Below are 18336 nucleotides of genomic sequence, written 5' to 3'. Positions count from 1 at the left end.
GTCTTAAAATCTACCCCATTACCTGTAATTGTTCAATGTAAATTCTGGACAGGATTTTAGAAGTATTGAAAATAGGAATAAAAGTAGGCGATTTGACCCTTCTCACCTTCTCTTCCATTAATTATAATCACAGCAGATCATCCTAATCAGTACACTTTCGCCCTTTGGTTCCTTTAGCCCTAAGAAATATATCTAACGCCTTCTTGGAAGCATTCAATGTTCTAGTCTCAACTACTTTTTCTGTGGCAGAGAAAGTTTACATTTGGTGACTAATCATCCCATCGCCAACTTTTTAAAAAAATCCCTTCCTGACCTTCCTATTTGCCAGCAGTCCTGCTGTTCATGGGCTGCCCAACATGTACGACTGTAGCAAAACCATGGTTATAGACGAGAGTAGGCAGCCATCCACTTGTACTGACCTCACCCTTCTGCCCTGTGTAAAATCCTCCCATTTATTTACAAAGCTGAGTGCACTTACATTTCACGAGCTCGTAGGTAAGTATTAGGAAATGGCATTAGTGAGACATACATTGAGAACTGCACTTTTAATTTGTGTGGTGTTATACCTAGATATTTAGTTACGTTGTCACATTTCCTGCTGCGGTGACACTGACATAACCTGATGGTTGCAGTTTTGGCTGAGGCAGCCGTGGTCCGAATGAGGGCGAGTCATTGGGGTTATGGGGCAACGCTGCTTCAGTGGGCGCATGACCCAGGACCACATTCTTTTTATTTGAAGTGACACTATAACTTCTTCTGCAGTGTCTTCCTCCCCCACCTCCCCAAGACTCCCCACTTTTCTAATAGATGTGAGGAGGATGCTAAGAATCTCCTGATATACTCCTGCTGGTAAGGTGCCACAGGAGGTAGGAAACAGCCTTTAATTGAACGTTTCAGTGGTTCAAATGGGCTCTTAGCAGCTGGGCTCTGTGCTGCTTTGTCCACTGCTGACAACATGGTACCCAGGTGGTGTCACGCATGTCAGCCTGTGCTTTCCTATTCATCCCAAAAGCTCTGTAATTTCCAGCTTCAGCCAGATCTGATCACTGCTGAGAAATGTGGATCACCAAAAAGAGACTGAAAGTAAAACATGATGCTAATTGTAGTTATTTATCCAACTAATGAACAACCATAAATAGAACAACTTTATTTTAAGTAACGTTAATGAACAACCAGGATTTCACGCCCAGTTTAGTCTGATTAAAGCTAAATGATTCCTCTTTAAAACTGCATTTACAATGTGTCTGCCCCATAGAGTAAATGCAGCTGTGATCTAATGTCAGGGCAAAACCTGATTCCAGAACAAAATGGAGCAAAGTTTAGATATTTAGCAATCCGTAGCATTGAAAATGCAGAAGGATTGAAGACAGCTTGAAAAGTTCTAGTTTTATGTTGTGGCTTGAGAGTTTTGTGGAAGTGAATCTCACTCAACTTCACCTTACTGTGATGTCTGTTTAAAAATTTCACAATTGATTCAGAATTAACACAAAGGGTTTCCAACTGTACCAACAGTAACCTGTCGGAATGTGGCTGAGCCATAACATAAAACCAAAACTTTTAAAGCTGCCTTCAATCCTCCTGCACTTTCAATGCTACTGATCTCTAAATATCCATGCAAAATACTAACTTTCAGACCACTTGACCTATTGAGATGATAAGTGTTGCTTACTTTCTGCAAATACAATCAAATGTCTTTCACTAAATTTATTGGAAGCCAATTGTCAAAATTAAGAAGTATAGATGAACAGAATATTAAATGATTTTTGGTGTAAGGGTCATGTGATTATGAAGGTCCTGAATTTATTTATTGTTGTGGGGACATGCCAAGCAATAGAAGTAACAGCATTAAAAGCCTGGAAATTGAAATCTTAGTCATTATTATTGAACTTCCTTCTTGAAATTGATGCATGTCAGTGTCAGCTAATACATCGAGCTTTCCTGAGATCGACTTGCTGAGTCCCTGAAAAGCTCATTAGTATTTATTCAAATGAAGGCCAGTGGCAGTGAAGTGTTGGAAGTTACGTACATTGTACAACAGGGCTTAGTCAGAATAAGTTAAACTAAAACCTACCTTATCTTGTAACACTCAAAATTGCTGCAAGTGGGTAATGTTTCACTTAAAGAGTGCATACGCTGTTATAACTAGTTATTGGAACAGGGAAAAAAAACTACCAGAATGTTTATTTCACCTTTTCATTCAGGTAATCTTTTTCCCCTACCTATGATGGAGGTTCTGAGAAGCTTGTCAAACCAGTATAGTAACAGTTGTCCCAGACTCCTCTAACTCTATCCTGTCTCATCAGCAGGAAGACCCTCCAGCATTAACACTAGTATAAAATCTGGACAGAACGACCCTCAAAGATCTCAACATGATTCTGGACTCAGTGAAATCCCAGGTACTTGGGTCAGGCCTGGGCTGAGGAACCACCTGCTGATGATCTGCTTCAGCCTCAGCTGATGAATCTGTACTCTTCCATATTGAGCATCATGTGCAAGAAGGTGACTTGGCCACAAGTTGTACTGTGGCTCACTGGCACTATTACTGATTTGAGCAGGCTGAACCTTAGAGGACTATCTGCAGGAGTGGACATGTGTAGGTGGTGAGAAAACTAAGGATGGATGCTGGGTCCACTTGGTCGTCATTTATATAAATGAGAATATGGAAGTCATGAGTTAGTAAGTTTGCGGATGACACCAATATTAGTGGGATTAGTCAACAGTGAAGAAGCTGATCTAAAAGTACAACAAGATCTTTATCAACTGGGCCAGTGGGCTGAGGAATGGCAGATGTAGTATAATGCAGATAAATGCAAGGTTTTGCATTTCAGTAAGACAAACCAGGGAAGGACATTCATAGATGATAGGGATCAGAGGAGTGTTGTCTAACAGAGAGACCTCGTGTTGCAGGTACATATTTCCTTGAAAGTGGCGTCACAGGTAGACAGGGTGATGAAGAAGACACTTGGCATGCTTTCTCTCCTCAGTCAAGAGCATTGAGTACAGGAATTGGAATGTCATGTTATGGCTGTACAGGGCATTGGTAAGATTACATTTGGAGTTCTGTGTACAATTCTAGTCTCCCTGCTTTAGGAAGGATGTTATTAAGCTGGAAAGGGTGTAAAAAAAGATTTACAAGGATGTTACCGAGACTAGAAAGTTTTGAGTTTTAACAACAGGAGACTGGATAGCCAAGGTGTTTTCCCCAAAGTAGGGGAATCCAAAACTAAAAGGAATAGTTTTAAGAGGGAAGAGTTTTAAAAGGGATCTGAGGGACAACTTTTTCACACAGAGGGCGGTGCATATATAGAATAAGCTACTAGAGGAAGTGGCAGAGGTGGGTTCAATTACAACCTTTCAAAGACATTTGGATAGGTACATGGATAGGAAAGGTTTGGAGGGAATAGGGCAAAATGCTGGCAAATAGGACAAGTTCAGTTTAGAAAACCTGGTTGGCATAGATGAGTTGAGCCAAAGGGTCTATTTCCATGCTATGTGACTCTATGATTCTAAAGCTGAGCCTATTTAATTAGGGATGGAAGAAATAGGGCAACAGTAGGCCATTTGGGCCTTCTCCACCATTCAATAAGATGATGGTGGCCTTAACATCAGTAAACTCCTGGACCATATAATGTTTGACTTTCTTGTTAATCAAGCATCTACCTATCTCAGCCTTGAATATACCCAATGACCTAGCTCCCAGTATTTTATAGATTAGAGTTTCCAAAGATTAAAGACTCTCTGATAGGAAAAATCCTCTTCATCTGCATCTTAAATGGAAGACCCTTTATTCTGAAAGTGTACTCCCTAGGTCTCGATTTCTTTCAGCATGAATCATCTCAAATCCCCTGAACATTTTATATATTTCAATAAGGTTACCATATTTTACATCATCTCTCATATTTTAGTGTATACACTTAATCAGTCTACATACATTTGCAAACTCTTTGTCTTATTTTAAAACTTCTTCTCACCATCCCATCTGCCACAGATGCATCTGCCCATGAAAGTATTGCTGGGAATGACTATTGAACAGTTCTTGTGGAGACAAAGTCCTGCCTTCACACTGAAAATCTCTCCATCATATTATGCAGTAATACCACCATGAAATGGAATATTCTCAGAACACACCTAATAGCTCATGAGGTGCTGTGAGCCGAAGCAACAGTCCAATTCTATTCGGTCATTATTGTGCAAGCTTATGGCCTGGCATGTACCCCATTCCACTGCTATCATCGAACCAGGAGATCAAGCCTGATTCAATGAACAGTGTGGGAAGGGATGCCAGGTATAACACCAGGCATATCTAAAATTGAAGTATTAACCAGATGAAGCTATGACATAGGACTACATTCATGCTATATAGTGAAAACAGCACATAATAAGGATATGCAATCCCAAGACCAATGATTAAATCAAAGTTCTGTAGTTGTGCTACATTTAATTGGACACAGTAATAGACACTCAATTTACCAGAGCAGCAGGCTCTAAAAACATCCCCACCCTCATTCCCGATGAAGGGCTTATGCCAGAAATGTTGATTCTCCTGCTCCTCAGATGCTTTCCCAGCATCATACTCTCAACTCTGGTCTCCAGCATCTGCAATCCTCCTCAATGATCGGAGAGTCGAGCATAACAGTATAAAGCGCAAGGCAGAAAGCACTTGTAACAATCTTCAACTGTAAGTGCTGTTCAAATGATCCATTTTAGCCATTTCCTGACTCACCCCAGAATACTGATGCCACCCTTCGCCAATTCAATCCACCTCACAAGATATGGAGAAGCAGTTGACGAAAGTGGATATTGCAAAGTCTACAGGCCCTGCCAACACTCCAGCAATGGTACTGAAAACCTATTCTCTAGAATTAGCTGTGTTCATACCCAAGTTGTGCAAGTTCAGCTACAACATGGGCATTTACTGGACAATGTGGAAAATTGCCCAGATGTGACCTTTACTTGAAAAATGCAAATGCAGTGAGACTTATAACTGCCCATCAATATGCTCTTAATCATCAGCAAAGCAATAAAAGCCCTGTTATCAGCAGGGCCACATGTGTATAAATCTCAAACCAGACTTAGTCCAAACATACACAACATTCAACTCTTTTAGCTAATGACTTCAGCACCCTGGAACAGACTTACAGTGATGTCATAGAACCGCTTTCAACAGGACATAAATAGCACAGTGTGGGACGAGTTCATGTAGAAAGAATAGTATTGAAGCAGATTTGAAGAGAGAACCACATGTTGGTAGTATCTTAATAATATAACAATAAAAACAATCTGAATCTGGTGTATAAAAACCAAAAGAACCATGGATGCTAGAAATCAGAAACAAAAATAAAAGTTTCTGGTAAAATTCAACAGGTGTGGCAAAGTCTCTGAAGAGAAATTAGAGTTAATACTTTGAGGAAGGGTCACTGGACCGGAAACGTTAACTCTGAATCTGCAGTGTCTCTACATTTGTGTATAGTGTTAATGTGTAATAAACAGAACTGCTTAGAAGCTGTAGCCTGAAGACAGTTTTTACCTTTACTTCTCCTTAACTGGCCTGTCTTGAGCCCAAAGTCTCCAGTGTGGATCTAAAACGGCTCTACAAAAGACTGCATGCTAGAGATGAGGGACTTCAGTTATGGGAATAGATTGGAGAAACTGTTCTCCTTGGATGGGAAGTTTAAAAGAAGACTTGAAAGGAGTGCTCAGAATCATAAGCGGTTTAAACATTGTAGATATAAAGAAACTCTCAGTTTCATAACCAGAAGCACACCAATTGAAATGATTAGCAAAATGATTGGGCAACGATGCTAGCTGAGATGAATTTTCAGAAAGACATGATAGGCCAAATGGTCTTCCATGATTTAACCATCTTATGATTCTATATTTCTATATTTTGAGATTTTGGGACGAGGAACCCCTTCATCAAATTTTTGTACAAATAGTGATTTGTGTAACTGTAAACTTATCAGGACGACAGTAATAGTCAGCATCAGTGAGAGGTTGGCTTAAAGGTACAATATGAACCTCAACACCCTTGGTTATATTTTAACTTACAGGCAAGTAAATTAACACTCTATAGAGATGAGAAATTGAGGCTGGGTTTTGTGGCCTGGCATTAAAGGTTAGGGACGAGCCATCTCGTTTTGGTCAGGTTGCACTGCAGTGAGTTTATGACCATAGGACCATTTATTGGCTCAGGATGGGCCCTATTCTCTGTCTTGGAGGAAATACCACTTGCAAGAGCTGCCAGACAATAAAAATGACTGGCTGTTCTGTAGCCTCAGCAGTATCACTGAAAGGAGTAGCCAGATCAGAGGTAAAACAGCCACAAAAATCCAGGGATACTTTGAAATGAATGTACAGAGCATTCTAGAAATCCATTCTGAAGATACAAGATGCATCTTGTGTGTGTGTCACTCACACATTCTCCTGGCCTTTCCCTCCGAAATTGCTGTTCCCTTCTGGAATTACTTTAAGTATAGGTAGCCCACCATGCTGAGCAACAATGGAGCCAGACTCAGGGAAGACATAATGCCCGGGTTTTGCTTGGTCCAGGCTGACCAGCAAGTGAGGTGAACTGAGGGAGTAGTTCTGCAGGGTGGGGTTAGGAGTGAGTGCTGTACACACAGGGGTGAAGAAGTATGTTTTATATGTTGTGAGATGCCTTAGGTATATTCTCTGCCCCAAACCTTGTTAATTATATTAGTCTAAGTTACTGAGATGAATTGTGGAAGAATGCCCACAGAAGAGAGACTCACTCTTGTTGTACAGAGTAGATTTATTATATAGTACTTAGTGGCCAGTTGCAGTACATCTGAGTTTCATGATAGTCTCCAGTGAGACGTCAAGTTGGACTTGAGACACATTGCTGATGTAATGTACAAACTAATCCAGTAAATCAAGGTATTCTAAATAGACTTTATGCACAGCTGGAAACAAACTGAGCATGTGCTGCTGCTTGTGCTGCCGTATTCCTGCTGCTTAAAGCTATTGGAAAAGTAGATAGGTGACAGGCACAATGCCACTTCCATCAATTATACACCAATACCACCTGTCAGCCCATGCCTAGGATGGGTTACATTAAATCAAAGCCATGGTATTTGTACATGGATGTAAACCATGCCTTACATGCCCAGAACTGTAGTCAGCATGTAGCTATAAATAATTTTAAACAATTATTTAAATAATTTTAAATAATTTTCTCATTGTACAAGTCTGATACTGCACCTTAATATAATATTGGAATTAAATAAGTTCAATGCAGTTTGAATCTCCTTCATATTTCTATTGTATGTCAACCCCAAACAATTAAAGGGAGTAGCACCGATGCTGATAATAGCTCATTAAATTAATTTTGTAAAATTTAGTTAGAGTGTAGATGTAGGTTTGTTCACTGAGCTGGAATGTTTGTTTTCTGACGTTTCGTCACCATATCAGGTAACATCTTCAGTGAGCCTCCAAGTAAAGCACTGATGGTGTAGTCCACTTTCTATTTATATGTTTAGGTTTCATTGGGTTAGTGATGTCATTTCCTGTGGTGATGCCATTTCCTATGGTGATGTCGTTTCTGTTCTTTTTCTCAGGGGGTGATAAATGGGGTCCAAGTGAATGTGTTTGTTGATAGCGTTCCGGTTGGAATGCCATGCTTCTACGAATTCTCGTGTGTGTCTATGTTTGGCTTGTCCTAGGATGGAATGTTGTCCCAGTCGAAGTGGTATCCTTCCTCATCTGTATGTCAGGATGTCAGTTAGAATGTACTGATTTATAGGACTTGTGTAATATTTATCACTGCAAACCTGCTTTTCATTGGTATTTCATTTCAGGTGAATACAAAGTCATGACAACATATTTCCACCTGAAGAGAAAAATTGGCTATTTTGTGATCCAGACCTACCTGCCATGTATCATGACTGTCATTCTTTCACAAGTGTCATTTTGGTTAAATAGAGAATCAGTGCCTGCAAGGACTGTCTTTGGTAAGCACATTTACACATCTACTAGAATATTTAGAAGCTAACATACCGATGTGTTAGACAACTGTAGAGAAAATATTGAACCAACTGGAATAAATGTGTTCTAACATTTTTATTGGGATATGTAGTAACTAATGCCTTTTCACTTGAGATAGAAAAGTCAAAAAGGGATTGGTTTTGCATTAATATGTTCATAATTTCATGCATATTTGAAGATTATTTTCACCATTACCGTAAGATTTATGGCATAAGCAAATATGTAAGTGACCTCTAAAGTTTGCCGATTAGTTTACAGCTGACAGAAAATGTAATGCTTGAACATCATGATCTTTGTAAATGGCAGGTTTCTTACTTAATAATATAGGCATGAGGCTTTGTTAATGATATATATAAGTAATAATATTGATGTGAAAGATTATCCAACTTTATTACATTTGATACAGGTTTACTGTGGTTGAAATTACTGGAAATCTTGCAGAAAGATATTAAAGGCACAGATTTCTGATTTTTATTTCTAAAATATGAGGCAGAGCGTGAATAGTGGCAACTAACACGCCTACCACTCTACTCCCCAGTGAGAGAACTCTTAGGATTTCCCACAGTCAGCACATTACATTACAAGCTGACAGGCAAGTGATGGTGAGTATCTCATCCTATCAGAAGTCTGGACAATAGAAACCTAAGTCTTCAGGCTTCTGGGTCCTAAAGTCCACTGGTTAAAGCGGAGTCCTGTGGAGTTTCAGATGTGCAAAGGCAAATCTTTATGATGTTCTTGTGAGGCAGGTGTCAGGGAGAGAAGGGAACCAGGGCAATTGTAAGCAGTGTGTTATATTTCTGAGGCTGGCATTGATTGTCTCCACATTGGAGCAGTTGGAGAACCCCACCCTCCTGTCAAGTTGGTCCAAACACAGAGAATGCTGGAGAAACTCACCAGGGCTGACAGCATTTGTGGAGAGAAAAACAGAGATAATGTTTCAAGTCCAGTGAATAATGGAAGATTAAGAGAATGGAAGTGAGAAAAATGAAGAAAAATATGTAGCAAAACAGATTTCTTTGGTCAGAATCAACCACAATTTTGAAAAGAGTTCCAGATGAACCAATTACCAGCTTCACAATCAAACTTCCTGAATGGCCGTAGGAAGAGCCCATCACAAAGTCTTGTCACAAAGTAATCAATGTAAGTGGGAGCTAGATCATGAGAACAGGAGTCCACTTGGGATTCCAAGCTTGTTCCAAGGCCTGGAAACTCAAAGATCTGGACATTTGGTATATTTATTGTGCTAAATACAGAGGCACCCATGTGTTTTGTGCGGTAAACTTGTGACACTTTATCTCAGGTTGTAAAGCAAAGGAATACATTGGAATTTTGACCTTCACCTTTACGATTATTAACTTCACAATTTCACATCTCTAAAGCTGATTTGAAAAACAATTCTCAACCACAGAGGAATTAGAATTGTAACTTTTAACATGACTTTTAAAACTCCCATTGTAGTTTTGAAGTAGTTAGAAACCACAGGTGTGCAAGAAAACTACTTTTCGTGTTGTAATGTTACAGTTATGTTCCACACCTTCAATTAGAGGAGAAATATACAATGTTACAATGGGGATAAAATAGTTAAAGGCAGCCCTATGTATTTATAACAGAAAATTGTATTTATAAATCTGTTGGAGAAAAGAATGGATCCATTGGATTCTCGAAATGCAGTCTGTACAGTGTGATTACGTCTTCAAACTGTCATTGACAATTACCACGTGGCAGACTACTGGGGGTTAAGGGCTATGGAATTCTATGTTTAAAAAAAAAAGGAAACGAGGGAGAAAGCAAAGAGAAGGACATAAAGACTAGTAGCTCAGGTTGAGGTTCTGGATGTAGGTTTGCTCATTGAGCTGGCTTTGTCCAGAGGCTCACTGAAGATGTTACCTAGTATGGTGATGAAACGTCTGAAAATGAATTTTCCAGCTTAGCGAGCAAACCTACATTCAGGAGTTAAAGACTATTTCTCAGAGTCATTGAAAGTGAGAAGTGGTACATCACCTGAGAGTTCTGTTCTGGAACTGCTTCTATTCACAGTGTTTAACAATTACTTTGATGTAATGTTAGAGTGAGTGGCATCCAAATTTGCAGATATAGGCAAAATGGGAGGCATCAGAAATAATCCTTATGGTCAATGAAATCTGCAAGAGAATACTGGTAAAATTACAGATTGGGCAATAAAGTGGGATATGAATTTCAATTGTGATGTTTTACATTTTGCAAAAGAAGAGTTTTATTTATAAAATTTGAGTAAGACCACAATTGGATTCTTGAAGACTGAAATCACCTGTTCCAATATTGTTTTCTCTGGCTCACTGTCAATGTTTGTCTGACTTCGCTCGTTTGAAGTTCTTGCAAACATTTTACTACATTAATGGTGCTAAGTAAACAGAGATTGTTATTGTTCAAAGCATTTTTCTTAAACATTATATTGAGAAAATATTATGCAACTATGCTAAAATGCTATATGGAGAACTCAAAATAGAAATAACATTTGAAAAGCATAGAGTTGCTACTGGCTTTAATAAAGTTTCATAAAAATTATAAGGAAATGGGATAGAATAAATGACAAGAGACAATTCCATCTGGTTGTGAGCTCAACAACAAAGGGAAATAGATATGACTGAAAATAGAGGGGTGGAGGTCGCATGTAACATCCAGTGGTTGACCTACTGGTTTATCCCTTCCTACACCACAATTGTACCACTTGGTGGAGGTGGAAGATGACAGTTAATGTCCACCTTAAGAAGTTCATGGCATAGGCAAACTCCAGCAGGGATGCTGCATGGGCTGCTGCCAGATGGGAGTTGGGCCTTCTTCCTTTACAGGTCACCAGATCTATTGAAGGTCTCCCTCTCAAGATTTTGCCTGGAATCACAGAAGTGTTACAGTGCAGAAGAAACTGAATTGAATTTATTGTCACATGTACCGAGGTGCAGTGAAAAGCTTCATCTTGTGAGCAATACAGGCAGATCACATAGTTAAGTAAATAATAGTTAAGTAAATAATAGCATAGATAAGTAAATAATAGTTAAATAGCCGCAAAGACAAAAACACAGGTACAGGCGAATGTTAAGAGTTTGTGAGTCCATTCAGAATTCTAACAACAGTAGGGTAGAAACTGTTACGAAACCGACTGGTGTGGTGTTCAGGCTTCTGTACCTTCTCCCTGATAGTAGAGGTTATAGAAAATCTTTACCATGATGGGATGGATCTTTGAGAATGCTGGCGGCCTTTCCTTGACAGTGGGCCTGGTAGACGGATTCTACAGATGGGAGGTTGGCCTTTGTGATTGTCTGGGCCGAGTTCACCACTTTCTGTAACCATCTCCAATCTTGAATGGTACAGTTGCCATACCAGGTACTGATACATCCAGACAGAATGCTCTTGATGGCACACCTATAAAGGTTGGCAAGGGTATTCACCATCATGCCAAATTTCCTCAGCTGCCTGAGGAAGAAGAGACGTTTTTGGGCCTCTGTAACTAGTGCGTCCACATGAAGAGTCCAAGAAAGCTTGTTGTTGATGACCACTCCCAAGAGCTTGACACCCTCCACTCATTCTACCTTTGTGCTGTTAATGTGTAGGGGGGCATGAGTAACATCCTGCCAAAAGTCAATAATGTGCTCCTTGGTTTTGCCTGCATTGAGAGCTAGGTTGTTCACAGTGCACCATTTTTCCAGGTCTTCCACCTCCCATTTGTAGTCTGTTTCATCGCCATCTGAGATTCGACCAACTATGGTGGTGTCATCAGCAAATTTGTAAATGGCATTAGTCTGCTTTATGGTGATGCAGTAATGGGTATACGGTAAGTACAGTAGGGGGCTGAGTATGCACCCCTGGGGGGCTCCAGTTTTGAGTGTAAGTGAGGATGAGATATTGTCTCCAATCTTCACTGACTGATGCCTGTGGGTCAGGAAACTAAGGATCCAGTTGCAGAAAGTGGGGCTCAGTCTGAGATCATTAAGTTTAGTAATCAGTCTCCAGGGGATAATAGTGTTGAAAGCTGCACTGTAGTCAATGAGTAGGATTCATACGTAGCTGTTCTTGGTGTGGGAGGAATAATGTTCTAGGGAGGAGTGAAGAGCAAGTGATATGGCATCTGACATGGATCTGTTGGTCCATAGGTAAATTGGAGTTGGTCAAGAGTAGCGGAGAGGCTCAAAGTGACTAATGCCATGATCAACCTTTTAAATCACCTCATGACCACCAAAGTTAGGGCCACTGGGCGGTAGTCATTGAGACATGCTACATGAACCTTCTTAGGCACAGGGATGATGTTGGCCCTCTTGAAATAAGCAGGGACAATGACATGATCAAGGAGAGGTTGAAGATGTCCGAGAAGACCTCTGCCAGTTGATCTGTGCATACTCTGATTGCACGGCCTGGTACTTGGATTCACACAAAGCCATTCAGCCCATCATGTCCGCACCAGCTCTCCAAATGTATAGCCCACTGAATCTGATTCTCCTGTCTTCTCCCTGCAACTTTGTTCACTGTTTACTTTTGAATAATTTTCATCTAATGGTTGGATAATTGGAGTAGGAGAGAGGGCTTCAGATTCGGCACAGTGACTCAGTGGTTAGCACTGTTGTCTCACAGCACCAGGGACCCAGGTTCGATTCTAGGCTCGGGCAACTGTCTGTGTGGAGCTTGCACATTCTCCCAGTGTCTGGGTACTCCCGTTTCCTCACACAGTCCAAAGATGTGCAGGTTAGGTGAATTGGCCATGCAAAATTGCCCAGAGTGTCCAGGGATGTGTTGGTTAGTTGCATTGGTCAGGGAATAAAGTAGAGTAGTAGGGTAGGGGAATGGGTCTGGGTGAGATACTGTTCGGAGGGTCAGTGTGGACCTGTTGGGCCAAAGAGCCTGTTTCCACACCGCAGGGATTCTATGAAAGAAAATAATTCTTGTGTTATTGGAACTGGCTTTAGAGAAAGTGTGATCTTTGCAGACTGGAAAGTTTGCACCTGAGCACAGCCGGGACAGAGTTCCTTGCGGGATGTTTTGCAAGTGCTGTTGGGATAGGTTTAAAACAACTCAGCAGATTTATAGGAACCAGGAGATAATATCAAAAAGGAATATCAAGGGCACAATAAACGGAAGGTAGGTGAAGTCAGAGTAATGGAGAAGATAACAAAGTTTAAATCAGGGTTGCAGTGCATGTATGTGAACGTATAGAGTATGGTTAGTAAGCCTGGTCAGTTACAAGTGCAGATTGCCATGTGAAAAAACATCATGGCTAGAGTTGGGTCACTGAAGAACAGGACTGGGTTTCACATATTCCTGGATACAAGGCGTTCAGGGGAGAAAGGAAATGTTTGGAGGGATATGGGCCGGCTGCTGGCAGGTGGGACTAGATTGGGTTGGGATATCTGGTCGGCATGGACGGGTTGGATCGAAGGGTCTGTTTCCATGCTGTACATCTCTTTGACTCTATGACAAGAAAGGGGAGGGATGTTAGTATTGATTAAGGATAGCATTGCAGTGCTGGACAAAGGGAATGTCCCTCAAGGGATATTCCAAGGACAGAGTCGCTTTGGTTAGAGCTAAGGAGCAGAAACAAAAGTCCTGATCATCAGTGACCCAGCTTTGGCTATGACATGTTTCCACATGGCAATCTACACTTGTAACTCAACAGCCTTATTAACCACACTCTATGCATTCAAATACTTACAGTGTAACCCCAATTTAAACTTTGTTACTTTCTCCAATACTCTGACTCTGAAGAAGCATAGAAACATAGAATATCGGAGCAGGAATAGGCTATTCGACCCTTCGAGCTTGTCCTGACATTCATTAAGGTCATGGCTTATCACCTAATTCAGTATCCTGCTTCCACTTTCTCCCTGTATTGTTTGACCCATTTATCCCCCAGCATTACTTTGCTTAGTGAACTCCACAATAATGTGAAAGATATAAAGGAACAAATTTGCAAGGAATTTACGCAGAGGTGAAAGAATTATAAAGTAGTTATAATGTGGAATTGTAACTACCAAACGTAGATGGGGACAGGAATTGTGAAATCACAGAGAGAATCAAGCATTCCTAGAGTAAAGTGAGGAGAATTTTCTATAGCAGTGTGTTTCAAGTCCAACAAGAAGAGAGTTAAAATCACACAACACCAGGTTATAGTCCAACAGGTTGAGTTGGAAGCACACTACCTTTCGGACTGACACTCCTTCATCAGATGGTAGTCACTACCACCTAATGGAGGAGCGTCACTCCGAAAGCTCGTGGAGTGGGTTTGATCAGGACCAAAAAGGGGTCTCGATATGGAGGCAGAGGATATGGTTGAAGTATTTAATCTGTCATTTGCATTTGTCTTTAACAGGCAGAGTAGGCCATTCAGCCCTACATTCAAAGATACCTTGGCTGTTTGTGGCATTTGGACCATATCCCTTATTACCTTTGCTAACCAAAACGTTAGTGTGTATCAGATTTAAAATTAACAACTGATCTAGAATCCACTGCCATTTGTGGAAGAGAGTTCCAAACACCGAACACTGTTTGTGTGTAGAAGTGCTGCCTAACATTTCTCCTGAATGGTCTGGCCCTAAGTACTCAGACTATGCTCCAAGTTGTAGAATCATCAATCCGTAGAAATAGTTGATCTTTATTAACTCTGACTTTTCCAGTTAAAAACTTGAAGACTTTAATCAGATCATCACTTAACCATCTAAATTCTAGATAAAACAGGACTAATTTGTGTAAATAGCTCCTTGAAACAACCCTGAAGGAGATGTCACCAAAACCATGGTGAATGAGGAAACATCAAAATATAGAAAATAAGAGCAGGAGTAGGCCATTCGGCCCTTCAAGCCTGCACTGCCATTCATTATGGTCATGGCTTATCATCTAATTCAGTATCTTATTTCTGCTTTCTCCCTACATCTTTTGACCCCTTTTGCCCCAACTGCCACATCCAACTCCTTCTTGAAAACTGTCAATGTTTCAGCCTCAACTAGTTTTTGTGGCAGAGAATTCCACAGGCTCACAACTCTCTGGGTGAAGAAATGTTTCCTCATCTCTGTCCTAAAGGGGTTACCCATATCTTTAAATTGTAACCCTGGTTCTGGACTCCCCAGCCATCATGAATCCCATTGGAAATGTTCTGCAACATGATAGGATAATGGAACCGAGGCTAAAGAGAGGAGTAGACCTACAACAGAGGGATGTAGAGGAGGTTTCCCTCACTTCAGTGAGCTATCTGTGAATGCTATTCAGTCACTTGCTCCCTTATGACAAGTGCTTCATTACCTTAGTAATTTTATTGGAGGTCACAGTAATATCGCAGGGATATCCCGCACACACCTTCAAACACAGTAATCTATCACCATGATTGCAGCAGTTGGAGCATGACGTCTCTGACCTTCTCTGCAGCACTGAGATATGGATGCTTTGTACCTGTGCTGCAGTAGAAGCTTAAATAATAGATACCAGATCCTGGAAAATGGGCCTGTCTGTAAATGTTATAGACTCCATTCAGTGTGGAAACATGCTATTCAACCTAATAGGTCCACATCGACTCTCCGAAGAGCAGCCAGCCACCCTACCCGTTCCCTATACCCCTGTATTTCCCATGGCTAGTCCACCTAACCTACACACCCCTGGATACTATGGGGCAATTCAGCATGGTCAATCCACCTAATCTGCACATCTTTGGACTGTGGGAGGAAGCACCCTGAGCAAGCCCACGCAGGTACAGAGAAAATGTGCAAACTCAGCACAAACAGTTGCTGAGAGTGGAATCCAACTTGGGTCCCTGGCACTGTGAGGCAGCAGTGCTAACCACTGAGCCACCATGCTGCCCAATCACATTTGCAGTTCCTGACCCTAAAGTCTCTGAAGAGACTGCTGTCGAAAGGTCACATAGCAGCAGTATCTGTGCTCATTCTGGATTAGTGGTGCTGGAAGAGCACAGCAGTTCAGGCAGCATCCAAGTAGCTTCGAAATCGATGTTTCGGGCAAAAGCCCTTCATCAGGAATAAAGATGAAGGGCTTTTGCCTGAAACGTCGATTTCGAAGCTACTTGGATGCTGCCTGAACTGCTGTGCTCTTCCAGCACCACTAATCCAGAATCTGGTTTCCAGCATCTGCAGTCATTGTTTTTACCTAATATCTGTGCTCATGTCTGACAGCACCAGATCAAATAATGGTGCTTCAGAAACCTGGCATTGATTTTGCCTTTCCTCCTGAGACCACTGTGCTAAGGAGGCAGAAGTTGTCGTTACTCAATCAGAAAGGAATCAATTCTAAATATTTACACAACCAAAATGGCAAGGGAATGATGGGTCCTTTGCTCTTGTCTTCTGAAGTTATTCTTAAGATGAAAATGGGCAGCAATAATTATATCGAACAGAAATAATTTACATTCCAAATACTGAATTAAAGCACACTGTTGAAATGGAAAAGTTTTCTGAATCACTTGTGATAAGAGTACGGTTCTTATTTGGTATAATTACATGCAGCATTTTTAATAAAATGTAAAATGTAATCCACAGAGCGAGTCAATACATCAATAAATGAGATTGAAAACTCATTCAGCATTTCTATCAGACTCAGACTCTTGCTATAATTTGGGCTCTAGTGACACATTTTACTTTGCATGGGTGTCAAGAAATAATGCATGTTGCTATTAAAACACTTATCAGCTTTTCTTTATCTGATTCCATTTCTGTGAACTATTATTGTTCTAATTCAAAGCTTCATTATTCTCTTTAATAGCATGTTGATATATGCCATATATAACCAGTTTAACTTCAATGCCTGAAAAATAAATATTAATCTTACTGCATCAGCGACAGCTTAAAAGGTTTACATTTAGGAATGTTGGATGGCAGCAATCTGCAGTCTTTCTGACTTTCTCCTACAGTCACTTTGGTGGAATGTATGTGGAACAATGGGGTTTAAGGAGGGCTTTGGAAAGGTTCAAAGTGGGTTTTTGCAGGGTACCTCTGTTTTCTGCCACAGTCCAAGGATGTGCAGGTTATGTGGACTGGACATGTTGAACTGCCTTGGAGTGTACAAGGATGTGCATGTTAGGTGGTTAGTCATGATAACTGTGGGATTGCAGGGATAGGTTGGGTCTGGATGAGATGCTGTTTGCAGAGTTAGTACAGACTCAGTAAGACAAATGGCCTTTTTGTTCACTGTAGATGTTTTATGTTAGGTTGAGAGGAAAGAAACAGAAATACCAATGTGTTATTCATGCCAGAAAGAAATATCAGGAGTTGGGGGACAGTGATGCAGAATAAACACCTACAAATAAGAAAGGTTTTCCTGGAGCTTATTCAGCCCCTTTAAATGGAGCAGATCTATCTTCTTTCCAAGGAATAGAATTGCATCGTCATTTATTGTCACTTGTATGTTTTACAAAGAATATGCAGCAAAACATGTTTAAGTCGCCATACTACTATGCCCATACAAAAACGGAAGTCACAGCCCATCTTAGTTAAATTCATAGCTCCTGGGTTCGGGAAAAGACAAAACCACTGCAAGACCGCAAAGTCAGGCTGCTGGAATCACCAGGTCAAACAACTCTGCACAAGCCACCCCAAGGACCAATCTCGTCGCCAATGATGGGAAGGAAGATGTTGCTAAAACTGCCTAAAGGAATCCCAGGCCATCAGATGCCAGGCCGAAACCACCTCATCACTGAAGCCATTGCTGATCGTCCGATATAATCCCATCTCGTGCTGCCGATGATGCCAAAGCAGACCGCCATGTGGCTGCAATGGCCATGAGGTGCCACCTTCCCCACAGCAGTAGGTGCCCAAAACATCCCTCCTTCACCTTGTTGATGTCACCTCCGCTGATGTAGCTCGCCTCTCTGCTAGCCACCTCCTCAACACCATCTGCCAGGGTCTCATTCTGGGCTCACCAGCCATCTTGGCATCATACGTCAGAATCCTGCTCTGGCCTCACCAGCCACTGTCACACTCTGGACTCCAGTGAAGCCACCTTCTGCTTTCTCATAAAATGAGCTAAGAAGGGAAAAAAGTTATGAGAAAGAGAAAGCTGATGGAGTGGATGAGCACAGGGCACAGGATCCCAGATGCTGCCATCTTGCAGGAAAAGGACTGGGAATGTAAATGGAGTCGGGTGTTGGAGGGGCAGATTTTCAGAATCAACATTATTTCATCAATTTGCCACCTCTGGAAGCAGGCGCATACTCTTCATGGTTCTAGTATTCATTGTGAATATACAAATTCTGATCTTGTCAGCAATGGTGATTTCAGACAGACGCATACCAGCTCTTAACATTAAACTCACTAAAAAAAGACAAAAAGAACTGGAGCTTTTTCATTAGACCAGTTCTAATAATGAAGC

General features: G+C 41.0%; 1 protein-coding gene across 9 annotated transcripts in view; it reads left to right on the top strand.

Annotated features, from left to right (window-relative positions):
• gabra2a (gamma-aminobutyric acid type A receptor subunit alpha2a) overlaps nucleotides 1-18336 on the top strand; it is a 261180-nt gene that overhangs the window by 204702 nt on the left and 38142 nt on the right. For all 9 annotated transcript variants that reach the window (XM_072568481.1, XM_072568518.1, XM_072568500.1 and 6 more), the window contains one exon: nucleotides 7818-7970. In XM_072568481.1, coding sequence (XP_072424582.1) covers nucleotides 7818-7970 — 153 coding nt within the window. The remainder of the gene's footprint in view (nucleotides 1-7817; nucleotides 7971-18336) is intronic.

The sequence above is a fragment of the Chiloscyllium punctatum genome, chromosome 1, assembly GCF_047496795.1.
Source record: "Chiloscyllium punctatum isolate Juve2018m chromosome 1, sChiPun1.3, whole genome shotgun sequence".
Lineage (NCBI taxonomy): Eukaryota > Metazoa > Chordata > Chondrichthyes > Orectolobiformes > Hemiscylliidae > Chiloscyllium > Chiloscyllium punctatum.
The sequence above is the reverse complement of the archived record's forward strand: the minus strand, read 5'-3'. Positions and strand labels throughout refer to the sequence as shown.